At 30.1% G+C, this 22,064-nt stretch overlaps 1 protein-coding gene across 1 annotated transcript; it reads right to left on the bottom strand.

The window, feature by feature from the left end:
* Positions 1–720: 720 nt before the first annotated feature.
* Positions 721–18,661, bottom strand: LOC108563651 (integrator complex subunit 3 homolog). The gene is made up of 6 exons (XM_017922390.1): positions 18,578–18,661; positions 4,398–6,617; positions 4,200–4,337; positions 3,944–4,145; positions 3,677–3,892; positions 721–882 (listed from the first exon to the last, which is right to left on the bottom strand). The coding sequence occupies exons 1-6, from the start codon at positions 18,659–18,661 to the stop codon at positions 794–796; spliced, it is 2,949 nt and encodes a 982-aa protein (XP_017777879.1). The 3' UTR covers positions 721–793.
* Positions 18,662–22,064: the final 3,403 nt, after the last annotated feature.

Raw genomic sequence — 22,064 nt, 5'->3', positions numbered from 1 at the left:
AGAGAAATTTATATTCCTTAATTTAGATATTATAACATAGTCAATATATTGTGCAATTAATGTAGTCAAGCACTGCTTACAATAATTAACGTTTATATCTTACATAGCAATACAAGCAGGACTTGCGTGCATCTAAAATGTGCACTTGATTAAGATGAATTGATCAATTTTAAACGATTTCCGGAGCCTGTCTATTTGTTCTTTGTTAAGGCCGAGTCAATATTCGAAATCTATAGGATATGTTATAAGTAGAACTTGTTGATTAGAACATTAATTTGAAAATACTGAAAAAAAATATATATAATACTTTTATTAACTTACCATTAAGAAGAAACAATTATGTCAATATAACAATAAAATATTGAAACTGTGCTTCTTTCTTCTACTCCTTGTTCCCAACAAAGTGAAACCTTGTGAAAGTTCGCCATAAAATTATTGATTTGGCATCCTCTGACAAACGAAACGAAAACATTAACAATTGTTTCTATTTTTTTTTCAATATTTATTTACATTTAATAATAATATAATACAAATAAAATAACTATTTTCAAAACAGTTCGTAGAATACATTTTTGTTTTGTGTTTGTAATCTATGTACATATAACTAAATAGAAAAATAATAACGCAAGTATATATATATAAAAAAAATACAATTAACAAAATTTGCAAAAAATATAAATTAATTATATAATAAAATAAGATTATTCAAAGAAAATGTGGTCATGTGAAAGGAGAATGAAATGAGAGAATTAATTGTCGAAAGAGATGAGTGTATGAAGTGATTGGAAAGGGATTAAAGTAATGTATCTAGCGCATGTATGACACCATTCGTCGATGGAATATTCTGCGTTACGATCGAGTTGTTATTCACCTTGATGCGACCTGAAACAGAATAGAAATTATCATTACAAGATTGTAAATGTATTCATTTTTAAATAGATTCAAATGATGCTCTCGTTATCATTAATTAAAAAAATTGAAATTTGCTCAACCTGATTACAATTATATATTATTATAATAACGTTAGGTTCACAGTCTTTATAGACAATTAGAAAGGTAATGTTAATAAATTTACTTCTAATGTATTCACACTTTCCGTGTTTGTGTTTTTTTTTATAAATAATTATTATTACTTTTTGTATGTTTTAATTATCTTAATCGCTGTTAAACAAAATCTAGTTATAAATGCTTCTATGGACGTTAGTGATAATTGCTCTGCAATTATCGAAAGTAACAATAATGGATAGTAGCTTTGCTCACCGATTGTTACAGTGATTTATGATTTGGAACAAGATTATTAACTTGCGCTTATCATATTCTACAAAGACGATTATAAACGTTTGCTTAGGCGGATTACCGCATAGGAAAACTTGAGTATTCCGAAAGCGTTCTTGTTACGTACTATTAAAAACATGACTAATATTTTCCCAGTTTAATCTTTTAAATTTAAACCATTGCAATATGTCTAGTTGCAATATAATGCATTCGTTATTACTATAAATTATATTATAAGTGAAAATATTCTTAAAAAATAATTTTGATTTTTCTTTATTTTAAAAAATAACTAGACTTTTATATTTATTGAAAATAACAGATGAATTTCTCCACTATCTCTAATGTTGGTTTATAACATCGTTATTTACTGAAATTTAATGATAATTAAAGTCATCTGAGTGTGAGACTTTCTCCAAGAGGAAAAATCAATACGGAGATTGATATTGTCACGAAAACGAATAAATGCCTAAAACATTTAACAATAAAAATATTTTATATACTCAATATTTTCGTTCAAATTGGTGCCAATAAAAATGCGTAAATAAATAATAATGTTAAATTAAAAAAGCCAAATTTACTGGTTTAAATTTAATGAAAATGATCTATAATTGCACAATTAATTGCTTAGTAATTAAGTAATTCCATATTTAAAGTAGAACCGATAGTCTCGTATTTATTTGCAGTAATTTAAAAGGCCATTGCTTAAAGATACAGTTCATAATTTGCATTTAAATGTTATAATTTGAATGATAAAATTTCTCTTAAAGAACTTATCAAGAGACATGTCGATATTGGTTTACTGAAGGAATTCGTCGAAAGTGAACGAGAGAATTAAAAATGCGACAATAACGGCAGACGAGCCTCATCATCTTGCTAAGTTTCACTTTTCGTTCCGGAACGCGTACACGAGCCTTTATTTATTAATCTGCAGAAAACACATGCCGCAAAAATGATGACTATGAGAACGTCGTCGTCTGGTTCACACTTGTCTTGTCTTCATGTTGTTGTTTTGTTTCGAAGATCGTCTTTAAAAAAGGTGGGACATTTTATTTTACTTTCTCATAATAGATGAACGTACGATATATTTTCGGCGCTAACTTTCATTTTATTTCTTTCTTTCTAATTACAATTCAAATTTTTAGTGAGGTCAAAAACCTTTGCGCTCATCTTATTGGCAAGAATCAGCAATTCTCTTCATCCGGTTTGTAATTAGATTAAAAGAGGAATTGCATTTTGCCGTTCACCAATCGCAAGTAGGTTAACTCAGGTAATACGTTCGTTTCGAGGAAACGCTGCTTACATTTGCAAAGTAAAATAATATCAGAGGCTGCTCCATGACATATGATATTTATATATGGGATTGATGAAAATATAGGAAAAGCAATGGGAGTTTCTGGAACCTTTCACCGATTGTGTACAAGTGGGAAACAAACAAAAAAATAATAGCATTTGGAAGACAAGCTAAGTTAAGATGTATGCATGCATAGGTAAATATTCCTTTCGTTTTTGACCTAATAACACCTCTAAATATTTGATAAAACGTATATAGCAAATGATACTTTTCATAATTAATACATTAATTGGATATGGCAAATTTCTCTTGATTATCCTGCATGTAATTTTCAAATATTCATAATAGATTTAATTTTAAGAGGCCATTGAAAGTACTTTCACTGAATCTCAAATGAACCTAGATGCGATTTAAGAAAAGCAAACAGAAGAAAGGACGTTCAAATAAGATGTTTCAAAATAGCTTAAATGTCGACGAGTCCTTACAAGGAGGCAACTTACGAAATCCGGCAAAAATCGATTGCACAATTGTTTGCTGACCATTCGTATTATCTTCGAATCGAATAGTAGATAAGCGGAAACGGAAGTAGTGTAATAACAAGCACTACTATTAGATCTGGCATTATAACCGATATCTTATAAATATAAAAACGATCGTTGGTTTATCTATACAACTCGCATCTGTTCGATTCCGAGAGGAAACGGAAATTCCTTAAAGCGTGAGACCTAAAAGCCGATGTTTTACTGCGACATCAAGTAATATCGAGCGGTATACAGAAACGGTTATTGCACAAATTTCGAAAATAGAAACACTTTGAGTAATCTTTTCTCGACCATTTTCAGTTTTAAATTCCTTTGAGCCGAAAACATTGCAAAATGGATTTTACCGAAGAACCTCTCATTAACCCACTTGTTTGGACGATGATGATGCGTTGGCCAATGGATTCGAAGATTTTAAGGAATTTTAAACGCGAGTTACAAAAATATATCTATATACAAAAAAAGAAGAGCAGTTTCATTCGAAACGCACAAGATTTCTAATTGATTGCCAATCTCGCTGATTGCATTGGAAAGCCAATGGGATAAAGGATTATACTTTTTATATATTTACCTGAGCTTTTGCTGAGTGTTATCTGTCGGTTTGCCTCAAGACTGTCCCTAATTTGGTAGTAACGCATTCCGTTCGTGTACAAAGTTCCTGGAGTGAGATGCCTCATTACCAGTTCTCTGGCAAGCGTCCTGTCCGATACTGTCCTCGTCAATTCTTCGCTGGTCAATCCAGTAAAGGCTTTATCGGTTGGTGCGAAGAGAGTAAACGTCTTGGTACCTATTAGAAAGTGATTAAAGAGATATTTTTTTAAAATAATAATGTGATTACCTTGCAAAGTTTCGGCTAAACCCGAAGCAAAAAGTGCCCTCAAGAAATTAGTGAATCTTCTTTCCCTATCCGATTGCAGAGTTTGCACCAAATCTCCTACTGGTAAGGGGAACATTACCCTATCAATAGAGTGTGCGATGCCTTGAGGAATTTCTATATCTTTTTTGTCGTCCATTACTTTAGCACCATTAATAGTCGTTATCTGAAAGGGAAACCGTATGATCAAATTATCGTCACTAACGAGTCATGAAATTACCTTAATGTCGTTCCACTCCATATCATGCATGTTGTACTGATTCACACGCAATTGTGTTCCAGCCAAGGAGACTCCGGTCATCTCATCTTGCAGCGTGTCGATTTTGAATGCTCCAGGTATGACGTGATGCAAGAGTAACTAATTTAAAGATTTTTTAAATGAATAAAATATTCATCATATAGAAATGAAATTACTTACACCGCTGAGCAATCTTGGATTCTCCTTGAATTTTTCTTCGGCCTTTTCCGGACCTCCGAGTTGAACAAGCAACGTCCTGAACGCCTTGTCTGTAGGTACGAAGATGGTGTATGGACCGGTCTCATTTAATATAGTATCTAAACCAGATTGTCGCAAGAATCTAGCCATTGCGAAAAGGCCGTTCTTTTTAAGCACATCCGGTAATTCTAGTGCTATCGGCTGTTCAGTCGTTGTGGTTACAGTTGGTAATATTGAAGAAGGATTTTGGAAGATAGAAATCGCACTGCTCGACGGATACGTTGGGTTAGTTGGTTGAGGTGAACTGAAGAGCGAGTTTTGGTTCAAAGTAGCAGCAGTGGAGGCTTGCCTTACTAAATCGTTTGATGAGCTTGGACTTAAACGAAGTGAATCGAAATCTAGATTTTTAGGAGAAGCTGAGATTGATCTAGTGGTTGTACTGCTTCGGATCTCATTCGTTGTTGGAAAGAAGGTGGAAGAAGAAAGTGATGGTGTCGATGAGGAAATAAATTGCGTACCGAAATTCGTTTGCAATATAGGGGTGCTTACTAAGTCATCATCGAAATATGGAGGAATAGAATTAGGTTGAATGCTGATTGACAGTGGTCCTACAGTTGTCGAAGAATAAATCGGTTTTGGAGTGGTTGTAGTAGTTGTGGTCGTAGTTGCCGGAGTAGTGGAAGTAGTTGTAGTAGTTGTTGGTATTTCGGTTGATGGCACAATATCTTGAATTTTTGTGTTTGGCGGTAATTTTATTTCACCATCTTTAATCTTCTTTAAAATCGAATCCACATCGACTTCACTTTTATCCTTTGTATTGCCCTTAACACCCTGCACTTTAAAACTTCCATCATTTTGCTCCTCGAGCAACACGAATGTGACCTTCTTCTGGTTCGGTAGATTTTGAGGTAATCCACCGACGGTTTCCAAACCAGCATTGCCTTCCCTCAAGAGTTCAAAATTAGCACCTGGTGGTAAAACGCCTCTGGTCAGTTCTTCGAGAATCGCTTTAGGTGGTTTAGCTGTCGATGGTTGGGGTTTATCAATTCCCAATGTGGAAAGATCTAAGGGTTTAGCACCTGGAATCAGTTTAGGATCAGTGGTCCTGATAATCTCCACCCGCTGTCCATTTGGTAGAGAAATTTCTCTAGACGTAATATTTTTGCTTAATTCATCTTCCGCATTTTCTCCAATTGCCAACCTCAGTTGAGCCAATAAATCGTCCTTTTTAATCTCTTGATTTTTATATTGCTTCTGAAGGATGGTTAAATCTTCGAGAGATTGAATTGATTGCACTGAATTTCTTGTTGGAATAGCCGTTGGTAAGAATGTAATTTTGTTGCTTGTAGCCGCAGATTCCTTATTCTGAGTGGCAAGTTTGATTTGCCCGAATAGTCTTGAGTTTTCGTTAGATAAAAAGATTTCAGAATCTTCAACTTCTCTCTCTTTAATAGATCTTGCGGTTGATGGTCTTGGTTTTTGTGTCGTGGTTGTAGGTTTAGGTGTGGTCGTGGTCGTTGTCGTTGTTGTGGTAGTTGTTGATGTAGGATGTTCTTCGTAATATTTTTGCACAGCCAATTTAAAGAGGTCAGCTTCTTCAGGGTAAATAAATCTCGGGTTGGTTTGATGATATCTAAGCGTATTATAACCATTGGAGGTTTTGAAAAGGGTCTGGTATAGTTTTCTCTTTTGCTCGTTCTGATTTTCTATAAATTCGGTATGATCGGTTTGTGCTTTCTTTAAGGCCTTCTCGTATTGTTTCTCGACGAATTGGTTATGTTTATCAATAATGGCTTGCTTCTCTTTTAACTCCCTAATGCGTTGCTTTTGCTTTTCAGGATCAATTTGTTGGTTGGTCGCAAATGTCGGTGCTGGATTTTGTTGTTGAATAGGTTGATTGAAGTTAGGCATGAAGCTTGTCTGAGTATGATGCTGGACGATCTGGCGATTGCCTTGACTAGTTGCTGCCGTTGGCTGGAAGGGTTGGTTAGGTAAAGCTTGACCAGTGGGCACGACCTGCGTATTCTGGAAGTTCTGTTGGAACGTTTGCTGAGGGAATTGCTGCTGGTTAAATTGCTGCCTTGAGAATTGCGTTGGTGCGAAGGACTGCTGCGGTGAGTTGAACCTATGCTGATGTTGTCGGACATCGCTCAAGATTAGGCCTTGCTGTTGCGGAGTCAGGATCCTCTGCTGGTCAAAGTTCTGAAAGGCAAATAGATATAATTAGTGTTGAGCAACAGGCGGAGATGGGGAAAAGTAAAAGTATTGCTTGCATTTAATTGTTTGTTACGCTCATTCTATTTATCATCTCTTACATAAAGAGAGGTGAATTGCAAGAGCAAACAAAAACTGGAGACCTATTTATTCAAGCGATTTTTTGACCGTTACAACCAAGACGAGATTCTATATAAACGAGTGAAAGTATTCCAGTGATGCAACATCTCATACTCTATTTTATTTGATATCAAACAAAGAACCTTTGCCATTTAATTGCCTTTCAATTTATCGAGGCTTATTCTATTTTTAGTTTTGAAAATAAGAAGCAATAAATCTCTATTGTCCAACCGTTCCCGCAATCATTCGTTGCGTAAGACCTAAGAGAAGAAGTGCTATTAAATTTTTCAATTAATCAATGCATAACTTTTATTTATATTGCAAGTATTTATGATATCTCATTACAAAATGCATTCCCATTACTTAACAACCGTATAGATGCATATCATACACGCAATGAGGAATATTTTACATTATTTTGAAAATTAAGTTCAATCCTTTCATAATGCTCAAGTCAGAACGTACAATTTACCTCAAAAAAAAGAAAATTTCATTAATTTCAATTCACACGCAAACCTATTTCATCTAGCATTTAAAGTTAACCTAGATACAGTATTGAAAAATGTATGTTTCAGATCAAACAAAATTAAAAAGAAGCTAAACATTAATTAGTATATAATAAACTATTTGTAGCATTAAATTAGACTAGGTCATGAATAAATGACGAGCTATTAATTCCCGCGGCTTTTCATTTTACTTTACGTTGATGATCCTTTTTGTTTTTCTTCTTTATCTTTTTTTATGTAGCGGCGAGATGAAACTTTCACCCGGTTGCCTCAGGTGGTTGTGTTGAAAGTTCATTCGCATATAAAGAAGGTATTAGGTGTAGTATATTCATGTGCGCTGCATAAGTGAAGATAAAGCTGATGATGAAACGTGATTTATGAAATGTTTTCTCCTCGCGCTCCCCAAGTCTCAGAAGCAAGAACTACTTTTTTTGCTGCTTTTTCACTGCCATTGTAGTTGCAATTAACTTTCCATTCCGTACATCTCATTTCGCTTTTCGTTTCGTGAAATGACAAGAAAATGAGTCTCATCCACTTAAGAGGGTTCGGAAAATCTCCACTTGTTGACAATTTAGAAATGTTGTTTAAAATATTTCAAACACCTAGCGTTTTCCATTTATCGAAAAGAGCTTGCTCTAACAGTTTGACATTTCAATGGCCATTGGAGAGAGGAATTATTCTGTCGATAATACATAGTGCATCTTCGTTATACCGGTGATAGGTTGATCGTTTGAACTTTTCTAATGATAATTGGTCAATATAACATACTTATGACAAATGCGGAAGGTAATTTCAAGATTTTTTTTGTAATTTGGGAATGTTAAAGTAGAATGTAAGTTTATAGAAAGGTGATTTTGGATTTTAATATTTCGTTTGAGATTTAAATTGATTTATTACGTCCATGTTTATGTACGTGATAAATAGAATTACTTTCAGCGTTTATAATATTTGTAAGTAGAAAATATTAATTAACCTTTAACGACTCACGCCGGTATAAAAAGTACATCAATTTTCTTAGAAATCATATTTTCTTTCATCCATCTATGACACTTAATGCAACTTATGCCCAAAGTGGTTACTAAATACTGGTGTAAAATTGTGTTGACTGCAGCACATAGAAGTTGTTTTTGTGCATGTTTATTCTTGCTCTGTAGTGTTGGTGTATTAGCGGACAATGCTGATACTTCTACTCTCCCTTATATAGAGAGAGGGCAATAACGACAATTCTGATTCAGAAATGTATTAATGTATTACAAATAGTTATGAATCTAATAAAAAAGCATTAGTTAATTTGAAAAAGTTTTTCTTGTCGTAATACAATCATTTTGGCACTTTGTCTGACATAAGATGTGGTGTATAAAATACGCCGCGCGAGTAGTTCATAGAAATTTTAGTGCGTTACTAGTTAAAAGTTAAGTTAAATTAGATAGGTAATTTCGATTTTTTATAAATTTATTTGTTTTGTTAAAAAATCTACAATTGTATCTAAACAATATTATTACGAACAAATAATATTCTGAACTTTTCATATAAATTTAGATTTGTTTGTTATAGATTGATAATAAAATAAAAAAAGTGAATATTGATCAAATTGCAATCAAAAAGTCTTTAATATTAATTTATCTCAAGAATGAAGTTACTGAGAAAACTATATCACTTATAATTAATTAATAGTTGATAATTTTTACCATTTAATAATCGTAATAAATCTAATTACTTCGATGAACATTACCTTTGTTGTTTATTAAAGTAGATATAATATTTTTCTCTAATTATTATAATTGGCAAACAGGTGCATTACATTAGACATATTTTGCTGAAATTTTAAATTTCTTAACAGAAATACAATATACTAAGATTCCAAGAAATATTTAAATTGTTAAGAAATGCGTTGGATTTCAATACGAGATGTACCAGAAATTGTTTAACATTTAAATAATTATACAAATGTGTGTAACCTGAAAGCCCACATTCCATTTGTAATATTATTATTGCTTGCTAGTTACTCCACATGGCAAACGCCGTGAAATTGCAAATCTTAACACGCTACACCACTAGTTATAAATTGTAAAACTACGCTCATAAACATTCCCAATGGATACTATTCTCTCATTGCAAAATAGAGGATAATCGTATGTTATATATAAAGTTTATACTAATTCCAAATATACGATATATTTATAAAAATATGATATTTATGACATTCTTACAATTTAAAAGTATTATTGATTGCGGTCTTGCTATGTGATAATAATATAAATGTATGGATTATAAACATAAATTTATAGAATTAATCAATAATGGTGTTATATGTAAAAATAATATATATTTCATATTGCAATCATGGACATAGAGATTTGTAAAGATTGCTTATTTATATGATTTATATGAGATATTCGGAAACGAAATTTAGTTGATTTGGTCCTCGACTTACGCGGATAATTTGTTTCAAAAGTTTCAGTGTAAGTCAAAAACCGCGTAAGTAATAAATATATATGTAATAAATAATCTTATATAATATTTATAGCAATTAGTTATTCAAATGTCTTTAAAACCTGGAAATGGGAGTAATATTTAGATAAGTGCGAATGAAAAGCGCAAGAGGAAACGTTGTTGTATAATAAATTATACAAGATGAAAAGACTAAGTACTAAATTTAGCTCTACTTTCACTACTGATCGTGGTTTTAAACTTGAGCCCTTGAGCTGTATGACAATGTTAAAATCAAGTGATTGTAAATTGTTTTTTTTTAAATGTAGGAAGTTATGTATTATATCTTCGATATATGGTTCACGTAGGTCTATTTTGTTTATAAGATCATTTAGCTCTATGCAAACATTACTCTAAATATTAAGCATTATTGATGTAGTGACAAATGACATGCTATGAAACTTTTATAAATGAAATGATGAATATGAATGAATAGTGTATCCTTTCGTAGTAAATAATTACGTTCTTTGTACATATGTCACGATCGTAAAATGACGAGTATAAGGCGTTTCTTACTTGTATAGTCATTCTACTGTTCTTGACTCTGTATATCCAACTATAGATGATGCATTTCCTTATTCCATAAGAATCTTATCTAACACATAGTGGAATTATCTGATGAAGAAATTATCGCATTTATATTCAAACATCGATAAAAAAAAATAATATAAGTACTTTAACAGTTACTGAGTATTTCGAATATCCCGGACTGTTTGAAGCCGGACTAATCGACGACTTTAAAACCGCACAAAAAGAGAACTGTCAATGGGAAAACCGATCGTCTGTGTATAAAATAAGTCTAATTATGTGTGCTAATTGACTATAGTGAATCCGCACTGAACGAAGCAACACGAGGTATTACTGTTCTAAAAATTTATGAAATGTAATAATTTGTACAATAAATTATGTTTATTATTAATTAAATAAATTAGTTCTGATCAGGGATTTATAAAAATATTTATTGAGTAATTTGTTCAATGTTATGCACTTATTCTCATTAAATCCAATTACTTAATATTATTAATTAGCATATATATATATATATAATTAACATAATTAATTACGGTATAATTCAATTAAAAATTATTTAAAGACATAATAATATTCAGTCGCATCATTACATCAAATGTATAAATAAATATTATTCGCTTAAGTGCATATGAAGACGTGTCACTTAAGTTTCGCATTTTACTGTGATTCCTTTAGCGGAGCGAACGAATAAAAAACCCATATTTTTGCATTTACATAAGCCTCATTTTCATCACTTACTCGTCGTTATGCAACGAAAACTTCTCTTCTATTCATGCAAACAAACAAACAAAAAACACACTATTTATACGTAAACGAAAAGCAGGACAACATAATAATCGTAGCAAATTCATCTTTACTACCTTGCATCACTGGAGATAATTCTCATTTCGTAAATGCTTTTTGTGCGATTCTAAATGCGAATCGTACAGTTGATTATAATAATTCAGGAACTTTCAATATTTCCTTCACAAACAGTTTTTAACAAAACTACATTAAGCATTATTTACATATAATAGAATAATTAATTGAGAATTATCACAATGTTTTTAATTAAAACAATTATTGATAAATTATTGGAAAAAGTAAATGCTTCGGGGTAAAGAGTTCCTAATAATTAATTAATTATTTACATTTTAATCACAAACATTGATTAATAAATAAAAATAATTTTGTTTCAATTATATGAATTGTTGATCAACAATTTTCTGAATTTGTAGTTTCTCTATGGGATGAGTTACGTTAATTTCTTAATTGATAGCGAAATGACAGCTGTCACCATGTGTCAAAAAAAATAATTGGTGAAACACTTATATATACTACATTATTAAAGCTATTATTCTAATACTATATTTATTGTGAATTTTAGTATATTTAATTGTAGTAAGAATTGTGCATTTAAACATGTTTAAATATAAGAAAGTGCAAAATTTCTCTGTATATAATTATATTGTTTATATCATAATAGTTGACTTGATGACTCAAAATGATCCAAAACGACTTTCAGATGAGACCAAAAAAACTGTAAATCATTTGTGTTCGCAAATGGAGCACTCGTTAAAATGAGTTTAGTTTCGTCTGTTGCGTAATAAAGATGGCTATTTAGATGTTACAAGAGAGTTACGTAAATAATAGTTTAATTACGCTCACTTAAAGCACCTTGCGTTCCGAGTCCTTTTACTTCTTAACCTTTCGCACAGAAACAAACACACAAAAAAAGGTGGACAAAATTGAAGGCATTTATGATATAATTGATGTTCGCCCTGTTTGCGAGAGCACATCCAAATAGAATTCATTAAATCTTGACGATTTCTCGGATGTCGCAATTATATCATATTATTCGAGACATGATGAAAATGGAAACGTCGGTATTAATGAACCGACGTCTCGAGCATCTTGCGGTGGGTATATTCCATTGCTCCCAACTGATGATTATAAATCCAACTATACATCAATGACACGCTTTGCGCAACTTACAAAACCGATTTCGATTTCATAAACTTCAATGCAATTAATATAAATTTAGAATTCTGTATTCCATTTACAACATAATATCCATATATGATTCGAGTTGGATGAGTAACTAAATACTTGGAAATATATTTTATATAATTGCACATAATTACTTTAATTGATGGAAGAAATAAATCAATCTTATAAATTTTGTAAATTTAGAAATTTGTAAAGCATCAAGATTTAGAACTACAGACATTTGGGATAGTTGTATATGGGAAACTAAATTTAATAAGATGATAAAGAGAAAATGACAAAACTTTTTGTAAAACATTGATAATTCTTGGAAAGAGAAGAAAATAGCATCCAAAAAATTAGAATCGAATTTATCCAGATTACTTAATCATTAGGTTTCGAAATTGTCAATGAGGAAGATGTTATAAATTTTTAAAATGCAGAAGATGGTGCTTTTTTAGTGGAAGATTTAGAAAACATTATTAGTAACATAGACCAAGAATATAAAGATGAAATTACAATAAGATTTAAAAATGTAGAATTAAGAAGAGTTATCGTAGAAGTCTCAAATAAAGTCAATAAATGAAGTCAATAGAGAAAAAGGTAGCACAAAAGACATTTTGTTCCTTGTTTCATTACGAATGAACGTATTCACATTCTGGCTATACTATTTTTACCTCTGAGTACGAAGTTTCATTGAATGAAGTAATTTCGTGAAAGGCATCGTATTCCTTAATAGAAGTATGAATCTTCAAAGTAAATCTCGTTTAAGAATTAGAGCTAACAAAACAAAAATCAGAATAGTGCCTAAATGCTTAAACAAGTAATATTTCATAATTGCACATAATGACTATAATTTATGTGTAAATAAATCAACGCCATAATTTACTTAAAATTTTATTTTAAGACTCTAAAGAAAATTACGTTAAGCATTTCCAATTCTTAGAACTAATACTAAAGGAAAGAAAGACACCCGTAACGTGTATTTAAATGCTAATGTAATAACAGTGTTTTGTGTAAGTTTCCATTCGGAAACTCACCGAGGAAAATTGCGTTACGCGTTTTCAGTCTGTAGTCCTAGAGGAAATTTCTAATTCCTCATTGTTATCGCCTCACTTTTTCTCTGATTCGTAATTCGTAATGGAGCATACATACAATTTTCGTGCTAATTGCAAATACCGGGAGAAATCTTTCAAACTTGACCTTTCGATCAAAAGAAAGTGAATGAAACATTTAGTTTTTTTATTTTATTTTAGAAATGAAGAGTGGCATCCTCGAAATGCGGACGAAGGTCAATCATCTTGTAGGTGGGTTTATAAGGCGAAGGTATTTATCAACTAATGCTTTCTTCGTGCCTAGACTTGGCCTAGAGGAGAACGATGAGACTTTCTCCGAGAGGTCACAAGATCTCTGCAGGTGTGTGTGAAAAGATGCATAACTTTGCGTGACAGAAGAACTTAAAAAAATAAAGCCACAATACCAATTATATTACATAAAACTCCGCAAAAAAAAAAGAAATTTATTAAAATCCGTGACTTAATCATTACTCATTGAGCATTCTTAATTAACAAGTATTTTTTTATTACTTAATATATTTTCTTTTTTTTTTAATTATTTGCTCATGTTGCTTGCTCGTGGGTAACACTCAAATATAGTTAATCTTGTAAAACTAAATGGGCTTTGAGTCGAGAAGAAGTGAGTGAGTGCCTTTTTTTGTTCATTCGCTTTAATTTCTCTATTTCCAAATGAGACTGTATTTCTGACACTTAATAAGTAGATTTTATTTACACGCTCTGCAAACCGCTTTCAATAGCCACCAATTTTCCTGTTCAAAGATCCGAGAATATTAGTTAGATACGATCGTGCCCCGGAACTAAACGGCTCTAATTCTTTCAAAACGTTAATAAAATATAATAGGAACAACATAAAATCAGATAACAGAATTGGGCTAAAGCACAAAAAAGAAATGTAGAGTTAATAGAACGTATTCCAAGGTTTATGGACAAATTTCTTATCTTTCTATTTATTGGAGAAAACATATTATTGTAAAAACAAATAAATTATACGAAATAATAATTATCATCCAATAATTTGCAATCATTATAATTAAAATAAATTAAAATTATTAATAAATTAAATATTTAGTAAACATTTGTATATATATTTATTATGATTTTGATCATAAAAACTTTTGTTACAATAATTATTTGTTTATATTAAACATTTAAATATAATAATTTTGAAATAAATTTCTATACTTTCGTCTTTCAGGAATTTAGTGGCTTCGTTTATTTGGATCAAAATATTCAAATTTCCTCCACAGTCAAACAAGTTTTCACATGGTTAAATCGTTTGATTAAAAACTTGATCTATTTAATATTCTTTAACATCCGTTTCTTGTATAAACTTAAAGTAACAAGTTTAAATTATGTAGCTATGCAATATCTTGACAAAAAAAAAGATTCTTATAAAATAGTATATGAAGAAAAAAAGTAACCTTTTATTTGGTGGTTGCATTAAAATATATAACTATTTTAAAGAATAGCAAAGATGACTTTATGATAAATAAAACTACTGTTCCAATCTTTCATCCTTTAACTCTATGACAAATTATAACAAAATAATGCAAATATTATAGTCATTTCGTCGTAATTAAACTTTTTATTAAATGTAGCAAAAAGGTTATTCTTGAAGTTTTTCTTAAAAAAAAACGTATTAACACTATTTTTTGATATATTTTCGCTTCAAAGTTTTATTTGAAAATTCGTTCTGAAAATATCAAACCGGATTATAATGAATCTAAAGTCTAGTCACTAGATATATCAAATGAACACTATGCAAGGTATCTTAATCGTGTTTGTATTACAGTGGGACCTCGATTAACGAGCACCTCACATAAGGAGAAAAATTAATTGTAAGAATAATGACTCGCTTAACGAGCGTCATTTCGCATAACGAGTGACGATGAGAAGAGAAGTCCCGGATTGCGCGCCTTCTACATCATTTTCAAAACTTGTGTACACATATGTGTATTTTTGATATGTTTCACTATACGAGTATTTCATTATACGAGTAAAAATCCGGAAATTTTGGAACGAATTAATCTCATTAAACGAGGTTCCACTGTAATCTTAAATTGTAATTGCATCATTTTGTGTTTTATTCTCCAACTCCGGATGCTAACTTTGGTGAAAGTCACTAGTTTCGAATATGATCATTCTTTCCTTGAAATTGAAAATAATTATTATAAGATTGCATTTTAAAGAACATTAATAAAAATAAAATGAGGAGAACCTTTTAATATAAAAAAAGAGATAAGAATAAATAAAGAGAGAGAGAGATAATGTGTATGAAATATTAGAATTTTATAATTTATTAATTTTATATAATATCAATTAATTAAAACGATGTAAAATAAAAGTAATAAAAATTATTCAATCATATTAATTTATAAAATAAATTTGCTAAGAAAATAAATTTAGAATCGTTAATATAGTTTACATACATACAACAATCATTCAATTATTTCTATTCTAAATTTCTTAAAATATGTTGAAAAACACATTTGTAATCTATTTAAAGTGAACTGCATTAGAGAATTTAGAGTACTTTAATCTGTGAGTCAGGATACTATTAAGTTAGAAAGTGAATGGAATCCAATGCATTTAGCGTTTCCTTAAATTTAATTAAAATTGTATGACTCAACAACAATATATTGAATAGACATAATTTTATTATTTATCAAATCTAACTTACAATTCAGGCAAACATTTGTATCATTTATATTATTTAGTTTTTTTTTTTACTGTATTACAAATATATTTTAAGACCATTTTATCATTTAGAAAACATCGTTACTGTTAGAAACATTATATAAATTAAAAATAAGTATACATATAATGTCAATAACTGTAACAATTTAATTTAAAAAGTATTTGAAAATATAAATAAAATGAATAGCACATATACTATTAGTGTATGTGAGTTCAGTTTAATACATTATTTTTTAATTAAATATAAATTATATATTTTATACTTAATTACTAATTAGAAATGAATAATTAATAGCGGATTGTTTATAGCGCATTAGGTTTCCTCAATAAATAAAGGTGAGTTTTAATAATTTATATCTTATTTCCGCTAAACGCATATAATTCTCACAGAACGGGATCATTAATAAAATATATATAGAGAAATAAACGAGCAGAGAAAGTTAGTTGCTCATAATTGAAACAACAATAACAGATATTTTCGTTCCTCAAAGCCTCCTCTTCCTTGCCTTACTCAGATCATACACAATGCAATAGATTCCCAAATAATTTACAACCACAGCTCAGCTCGTTCAGGCTCAGAAAGAAGATAATAATTATGGGAAAACGACGTAGGATGACTTCAATCGAAAATAATCGCATTTTCCAGTTGCAACTAAGCAAGTTGGGTAACGAAAATAATTTAAAACTCTTGCCAATGGCTTTAATTGGCACGCAAGCATTGCTATCCTTGCTAGCCGGGCGTTTGCATTTTCTGCATGCGAATTATAATCAATTTGGAGGCTGAGAAAAAAGGATCACGTGCAATGGATGTCGCATGCCATACGGACTGATTGGGTTGCGTAAATCGATTGTAATACTAAACGAAGGTTTTGTTTACATTATATTAGTTTACGTATCCTCCCATAGTAATTAATTAACGTATGCGAACATTATTTATTATATGTGAATGTGAATAAAATGGAAATTTTTCGTAATCAGTATTTACATATATTTTATATAGCTTAATATATTATTTAAGACAAAACAAGTATTAAATAACAATATATTAAAATAAGCGAAAAATTAAGACAAATATAATTATTATCAACGAGGATAGAACAAATCAGAAAATTAATAACATTATATTACCATACTCTGAAAACAATAATCATTTATTAATGTTATTGATTATTTCAATATCTATGGATTATTTAAATAATAAAATCAAAATAAAAACCCTTAATTATAAAAAAAAATATTAAAAAACTAAGTAAGTGGTCGGAAAGATACGATCAAGCATTTGATTTTAGTTGAAATACTCGCATAGTACGGGTAAACATTTTCGCCAATATCCCGGACTAACATACATATTTTTTTATATGTATAAATAAACTGCATAAAAAGAGATTTGAGTATAAAAATTTAAAAACGATATAAATTATAAAAAAATAATTTTATGTAGTAATTTTTTAGAATTTATTTCTAAATTGCTCAATTAAAATTTAATTTGTTTTCAACTTTACAAAGCGGACTATACTGAAGTTGAACTGATCGAAGTCGGAGTACTATGCGAGGTATTAATGTAATGTTCTCTCTTTGGTTCCAAAAACTTTACTTTAACATCTTTTCTGCTGGAATAATACAATAAGTTGTAATACTGAATGCGCATAACTGAAGAAAGTCGTGGTTGATTGTCAGTTTTGAGAGAAAGCATCTATCAATGATACTTAAAATTACAATTCTGGCGTTTATCTAAGTTTTAAATAATTAATCAAATAATAAATAGATAGATAAAATATATGAAGCAAAAATATTTTCTTAAAGAAAAAATAAGTATTTAAAAAAAAATAAGATTTTCACCATATTTTAAGTAAACTCTCTTCAAAACTTGGTTTAGTGTAATTTTGTAATATATTTTTTTTATATGTCCAAAGGTATAAAAACAATCAAATGTAAACTAAATATTACAAATATATTATCGACTTAAGTCGATAGCCCTATGGTTGCATTGTAAATAATAAATATTATTACGTTTTTCATTCTGACTTGGCACTTTCGTGCCAGTATCTTTTCTTTTTCTTTGCTATAGGCGTATTTATTTGTAATAATAATAATTAAAAAAAAAAACTTCAATGATCGATTTTTTTTCAAAAGTAATTTAAATTTCAATTAATAAGAATTAATAAGATTTATCTCTTAAATCGTGATATTTCAATTTAAGAATATTTCACGATTTCCATTCAAATGCATTAAAACGAATCAATTAATTTTCTAACTTGGACATTTACAACATTTTCCTAAAGTGGAAACTTGCATTTGTATTCAAGAAATTTAAAGAAAAAAGCTATGTGATGCTTTAAATAATTTAATAAATTGATTTGAAAAGCTCTGTACAAAATTTAATAATTTTAAGAACAATCAATATATATGTTTATTATAATAATTAGGCAATACTAGAAATAAGACAAAAAAAGTTTGAAAATACACATACATTATTTCAACTGGCTATTGAATTGAAAAATATGTTAATACAAATAGTTAGTAATAATTGTAATAATAAAAAATAATAAAAGATTTTTCTTACATTTTGCGGTGGTCCAATAAACTGCGCAAACGCAGCATCAACACACAGAACCAGGAGAACATAACATGCGAAAGAGTTCTTCATGTTGAACCGACAAAGAAAGGATCACACCATCCGAAGTAAAATGCGCGCGGTGCAAGAATGGACTGAATCTTCCTCAGGTGCAGACTCTTCTTTTAGTCTGGGGCCTCACCTCCGACGCCTCGTGCGAACTCTCCCTCTCGATCCGAAGAAGGGGATTTCTTCTAGGCTGAATCTCTCGAGAGATCCATCCCAGAGGCCAAACTCTCTACGACAAATATGCACATGCACGCTGTAGAAAGAGAAGACAGGACGAAGGTTGCGAAATCGCGCGAAACTCGCTTTACATATACACTAAATGTACAATATAATTTCTCTTCTCTGCCTCCTCTTCGAAAGATTCATAAATTTTATATGGGATTGATGTATTTCATTGACATCGCACATTAACAGATGAAAGAAAAAAATCTTTCTTCTTATTCGATAATCTTTTTTTTTTATACGACAAACGTCATTTTATTCTTTTAAAGCTAACTTGAATTTAATTATTACACTACTAAATAATTAATAAACAGCAAAATATTAATAATATTTATATAAACATATTAAAGAGAAAAAAATACATGTTATTGATCATAGCTTTTTAGGCCTACATAATATAATTTACCTATAGACTAGATCTTATTCTTTTCTATGTAATTATTTGTGTAGTATTGCAATAAATATTGTTAGTATTTTTAATGCATATTCAACTAAATTATACATTAATAACTTAATCTAGTTACATACATACTCAATTGGGCTGTGACCTACAATAGTTAAAATAAACAAGATTTTGAACGAATTACTAATAATAATAATATCGATACGTGTTTCGTGCACTACATATGCTAGGAAGACATATGCTCTATGGTTCAAATTCTAACATTAACACAGTTTCAAGTAAAAGCCAAAAATACGTTTTTTGTTCCAAATTTGTTCCAAATAATAATTTAACATAATAGTCAGAAACATGTACATAAATATATTTTATTAGTATAAAAATTAAATTTAATAAAAATTACAAAACTATTTTCTATAAATACTCTGCCAATATCCTGCACTGTTCGAAACCGAACTTATCGACTATTTGAAAACCGCATAAGTGTAAAAACTACAATCATTTTATATATAAATGTAAAATATTTTTTTTGTACTAATGATTTAGAATTTATTGAATACTCACTAATCAAAGTCACATATATAAAGTGGACGACTAATAGCCGAATGGTTAAGTCGTCCTACCCACGATCTAGTGGGCGCCGGTTCAAATCCTGGTCAAGCCAGGCCCCTTGTAAGCCCTGCAGATTAATAAGGTATTGCATATGGACCTTCAGCCAAGTCGATGGACAATGACAGTGTTAAGGATAGAAGCAGATACACAGTCAAAGGAAATAGTGGAATCGCAGAGCATCAATATGAATTTAACCTACAAGACGACAGCCAACCAACAAATTAAAAATCAAATCATCATAATCCACCAGGAAAGATTATCCATTTAATGTCAACCGCGATCTTAAATTTACTCAATGTACACATTGATGAACAGATTGTGAAAAAAAAAACTTATATAAGATATGTATTTATTCTAAAACTATATTTATAACTATATTTTATGCTGCAGTAACAATTTTAATTTTTATTGTTTGATCAATATAAAGGTTAAATATATTAAAATTGAGTAATATTATTTATTAAATGAGAAAGTGCTTTAAGTACTTCATAAATTTGTGGTCGATTGAAAGTCTACAGGTTGTTGGGTTTTGTTATGCTGTGGTCAAGAAACACAAATACATTTTATTTTACTTGAAAATCCAATCGTTATTTTTGTATGAAATTCTTTATTTATATGTTTTAAATATTTCCTCGATTGCCGTACCATGATATTATCTTCATTTGAAATTACAATATTGTTCGAAATTAACATTTATCGCTAAGCATGTTTTAATCTTTATTTTCACGATGTGGTAAATTTAAAGCAAAGAAAAGAACAATACTATAATCATTTCGTTTATGTATCAATTATACAAACAAAGTAAAAGCACGGCAGATTGTCTACGGATGAATCTGAATATGCAGAAAAGGTTTCGGCCGTGTCGGCTGTAAATGTGCATTGTTAAAAGGCTGTTTCAATTATCCGTCCATATTATTCATTACCTGAAGCGCGAAATACAGAACAACAATGGTCCAAAAACAATAAGCTTCCGGCCCGAAAAGATGCTCTCGGCTCAGCGGCGTTGCATCACCGACTCACTTTCTTTCCAATTCCATTGGTAAAACGAAATTTACATAGCAATTTAGCGGATAGATACGAATCGCGTAACTGAAACCATTCGAAAATTATGCTCCAAAAGTGGACCTCTTTTGGTTAGGACCGCGAGAAGAAAAGTTCCCATCATCCTTCATTATTTTCGTTTTGATTGCCTTTCTCATCGACGGTTTCCGACAATTAGCTGCAATTAAAGTTTGGCGCTATTGCGAAATAACCTGGTCCGCAGATTCTACCTCCGTGGTAATTCTCTTCAATGTGAAATCCGTTGCTTATCCGTCGGTTCGTCTGCTGTTGATAATCGAAGACTCGTGAGAAGACTTCCACTATACGAACAATGCGTTTACCGTTCGACTTGAAAAAAGTAAAAGTTCTTATTTTTGTGTACAAATTATATTAAAACGTTGTCCATAGCACACAGTTTATTAAGTTCTTAGCAATTTTATCATTTCACTTTTTTCTAATGAAGAATATAGTGTGTATAATTTATATAACATTTCAGTTCCCATTCAGTTAATTTAAATTTGATTAACGTACATTTCAAATGACGTACATGAATATTTACTACCAAACTAAGTTACATATATCCGCACTAACGTACAATGACATTAATAGCACCAGCGGTTGTGCACGGAACATTTATTTTGTATTTGTATTTAACATATCTCAAATTGAAAGTTCTTTTATACAAAAATCACTTTTAATTAAAATATATAAGTGACAACATTAAAAATAAACGTTATTTAAAATTTCTTTGTTAATCAGCTTTTTATACTCAATATATTTAGTCTATATCTGTTTTCTTATTTTATAAAATGCTCCTATTATTTAATAGTATATCCTATAATAATAGTATATTTATAGTATAAGATAAAAAGCACTATTATTATTCATTACATTTCAAAGATGACTCAAAAACTATAGGTTATTGACTTCTGTAATCAATAGAAAGTTTAAAGAATTTAAAACTATTTTCTAATTCTTATTTAGTTGCATGATATTATTAGTTTAAAGTATTGTTTTCATGGTATGTTTCCATGTTAAATACTTTCAATAATCATATACAAACTAATGATCATATTTTATATAATTTCTCAATTTCTTACTAAAATAAACATAAATAATAATTAGTTATGAAACATCAATATTAACATACAT

This window comes from Nicrophorus vespilloides, unplaced genomic scaffold, assembly GCF_001412225.1.
Source record: "Nicrophorus vespilloides isolate i.1.1-1 unplaced genomic scaffold, Nicve_v1.0, whole genome shotgun sequence".
Classification (NCBI taxonomy): domain Eukaryota; kingdom Metazoa; phylum Arthropoda; class Insecta; order Coleoptera; family Silphidae; genus Nicrophorus; species Nicrophorus vespilloides.
The sequence above is the reverse complement of the archived record's forward strand: the minus strand, read 5'-3'. Positions and strand labels throughout refer to the sequence as shown.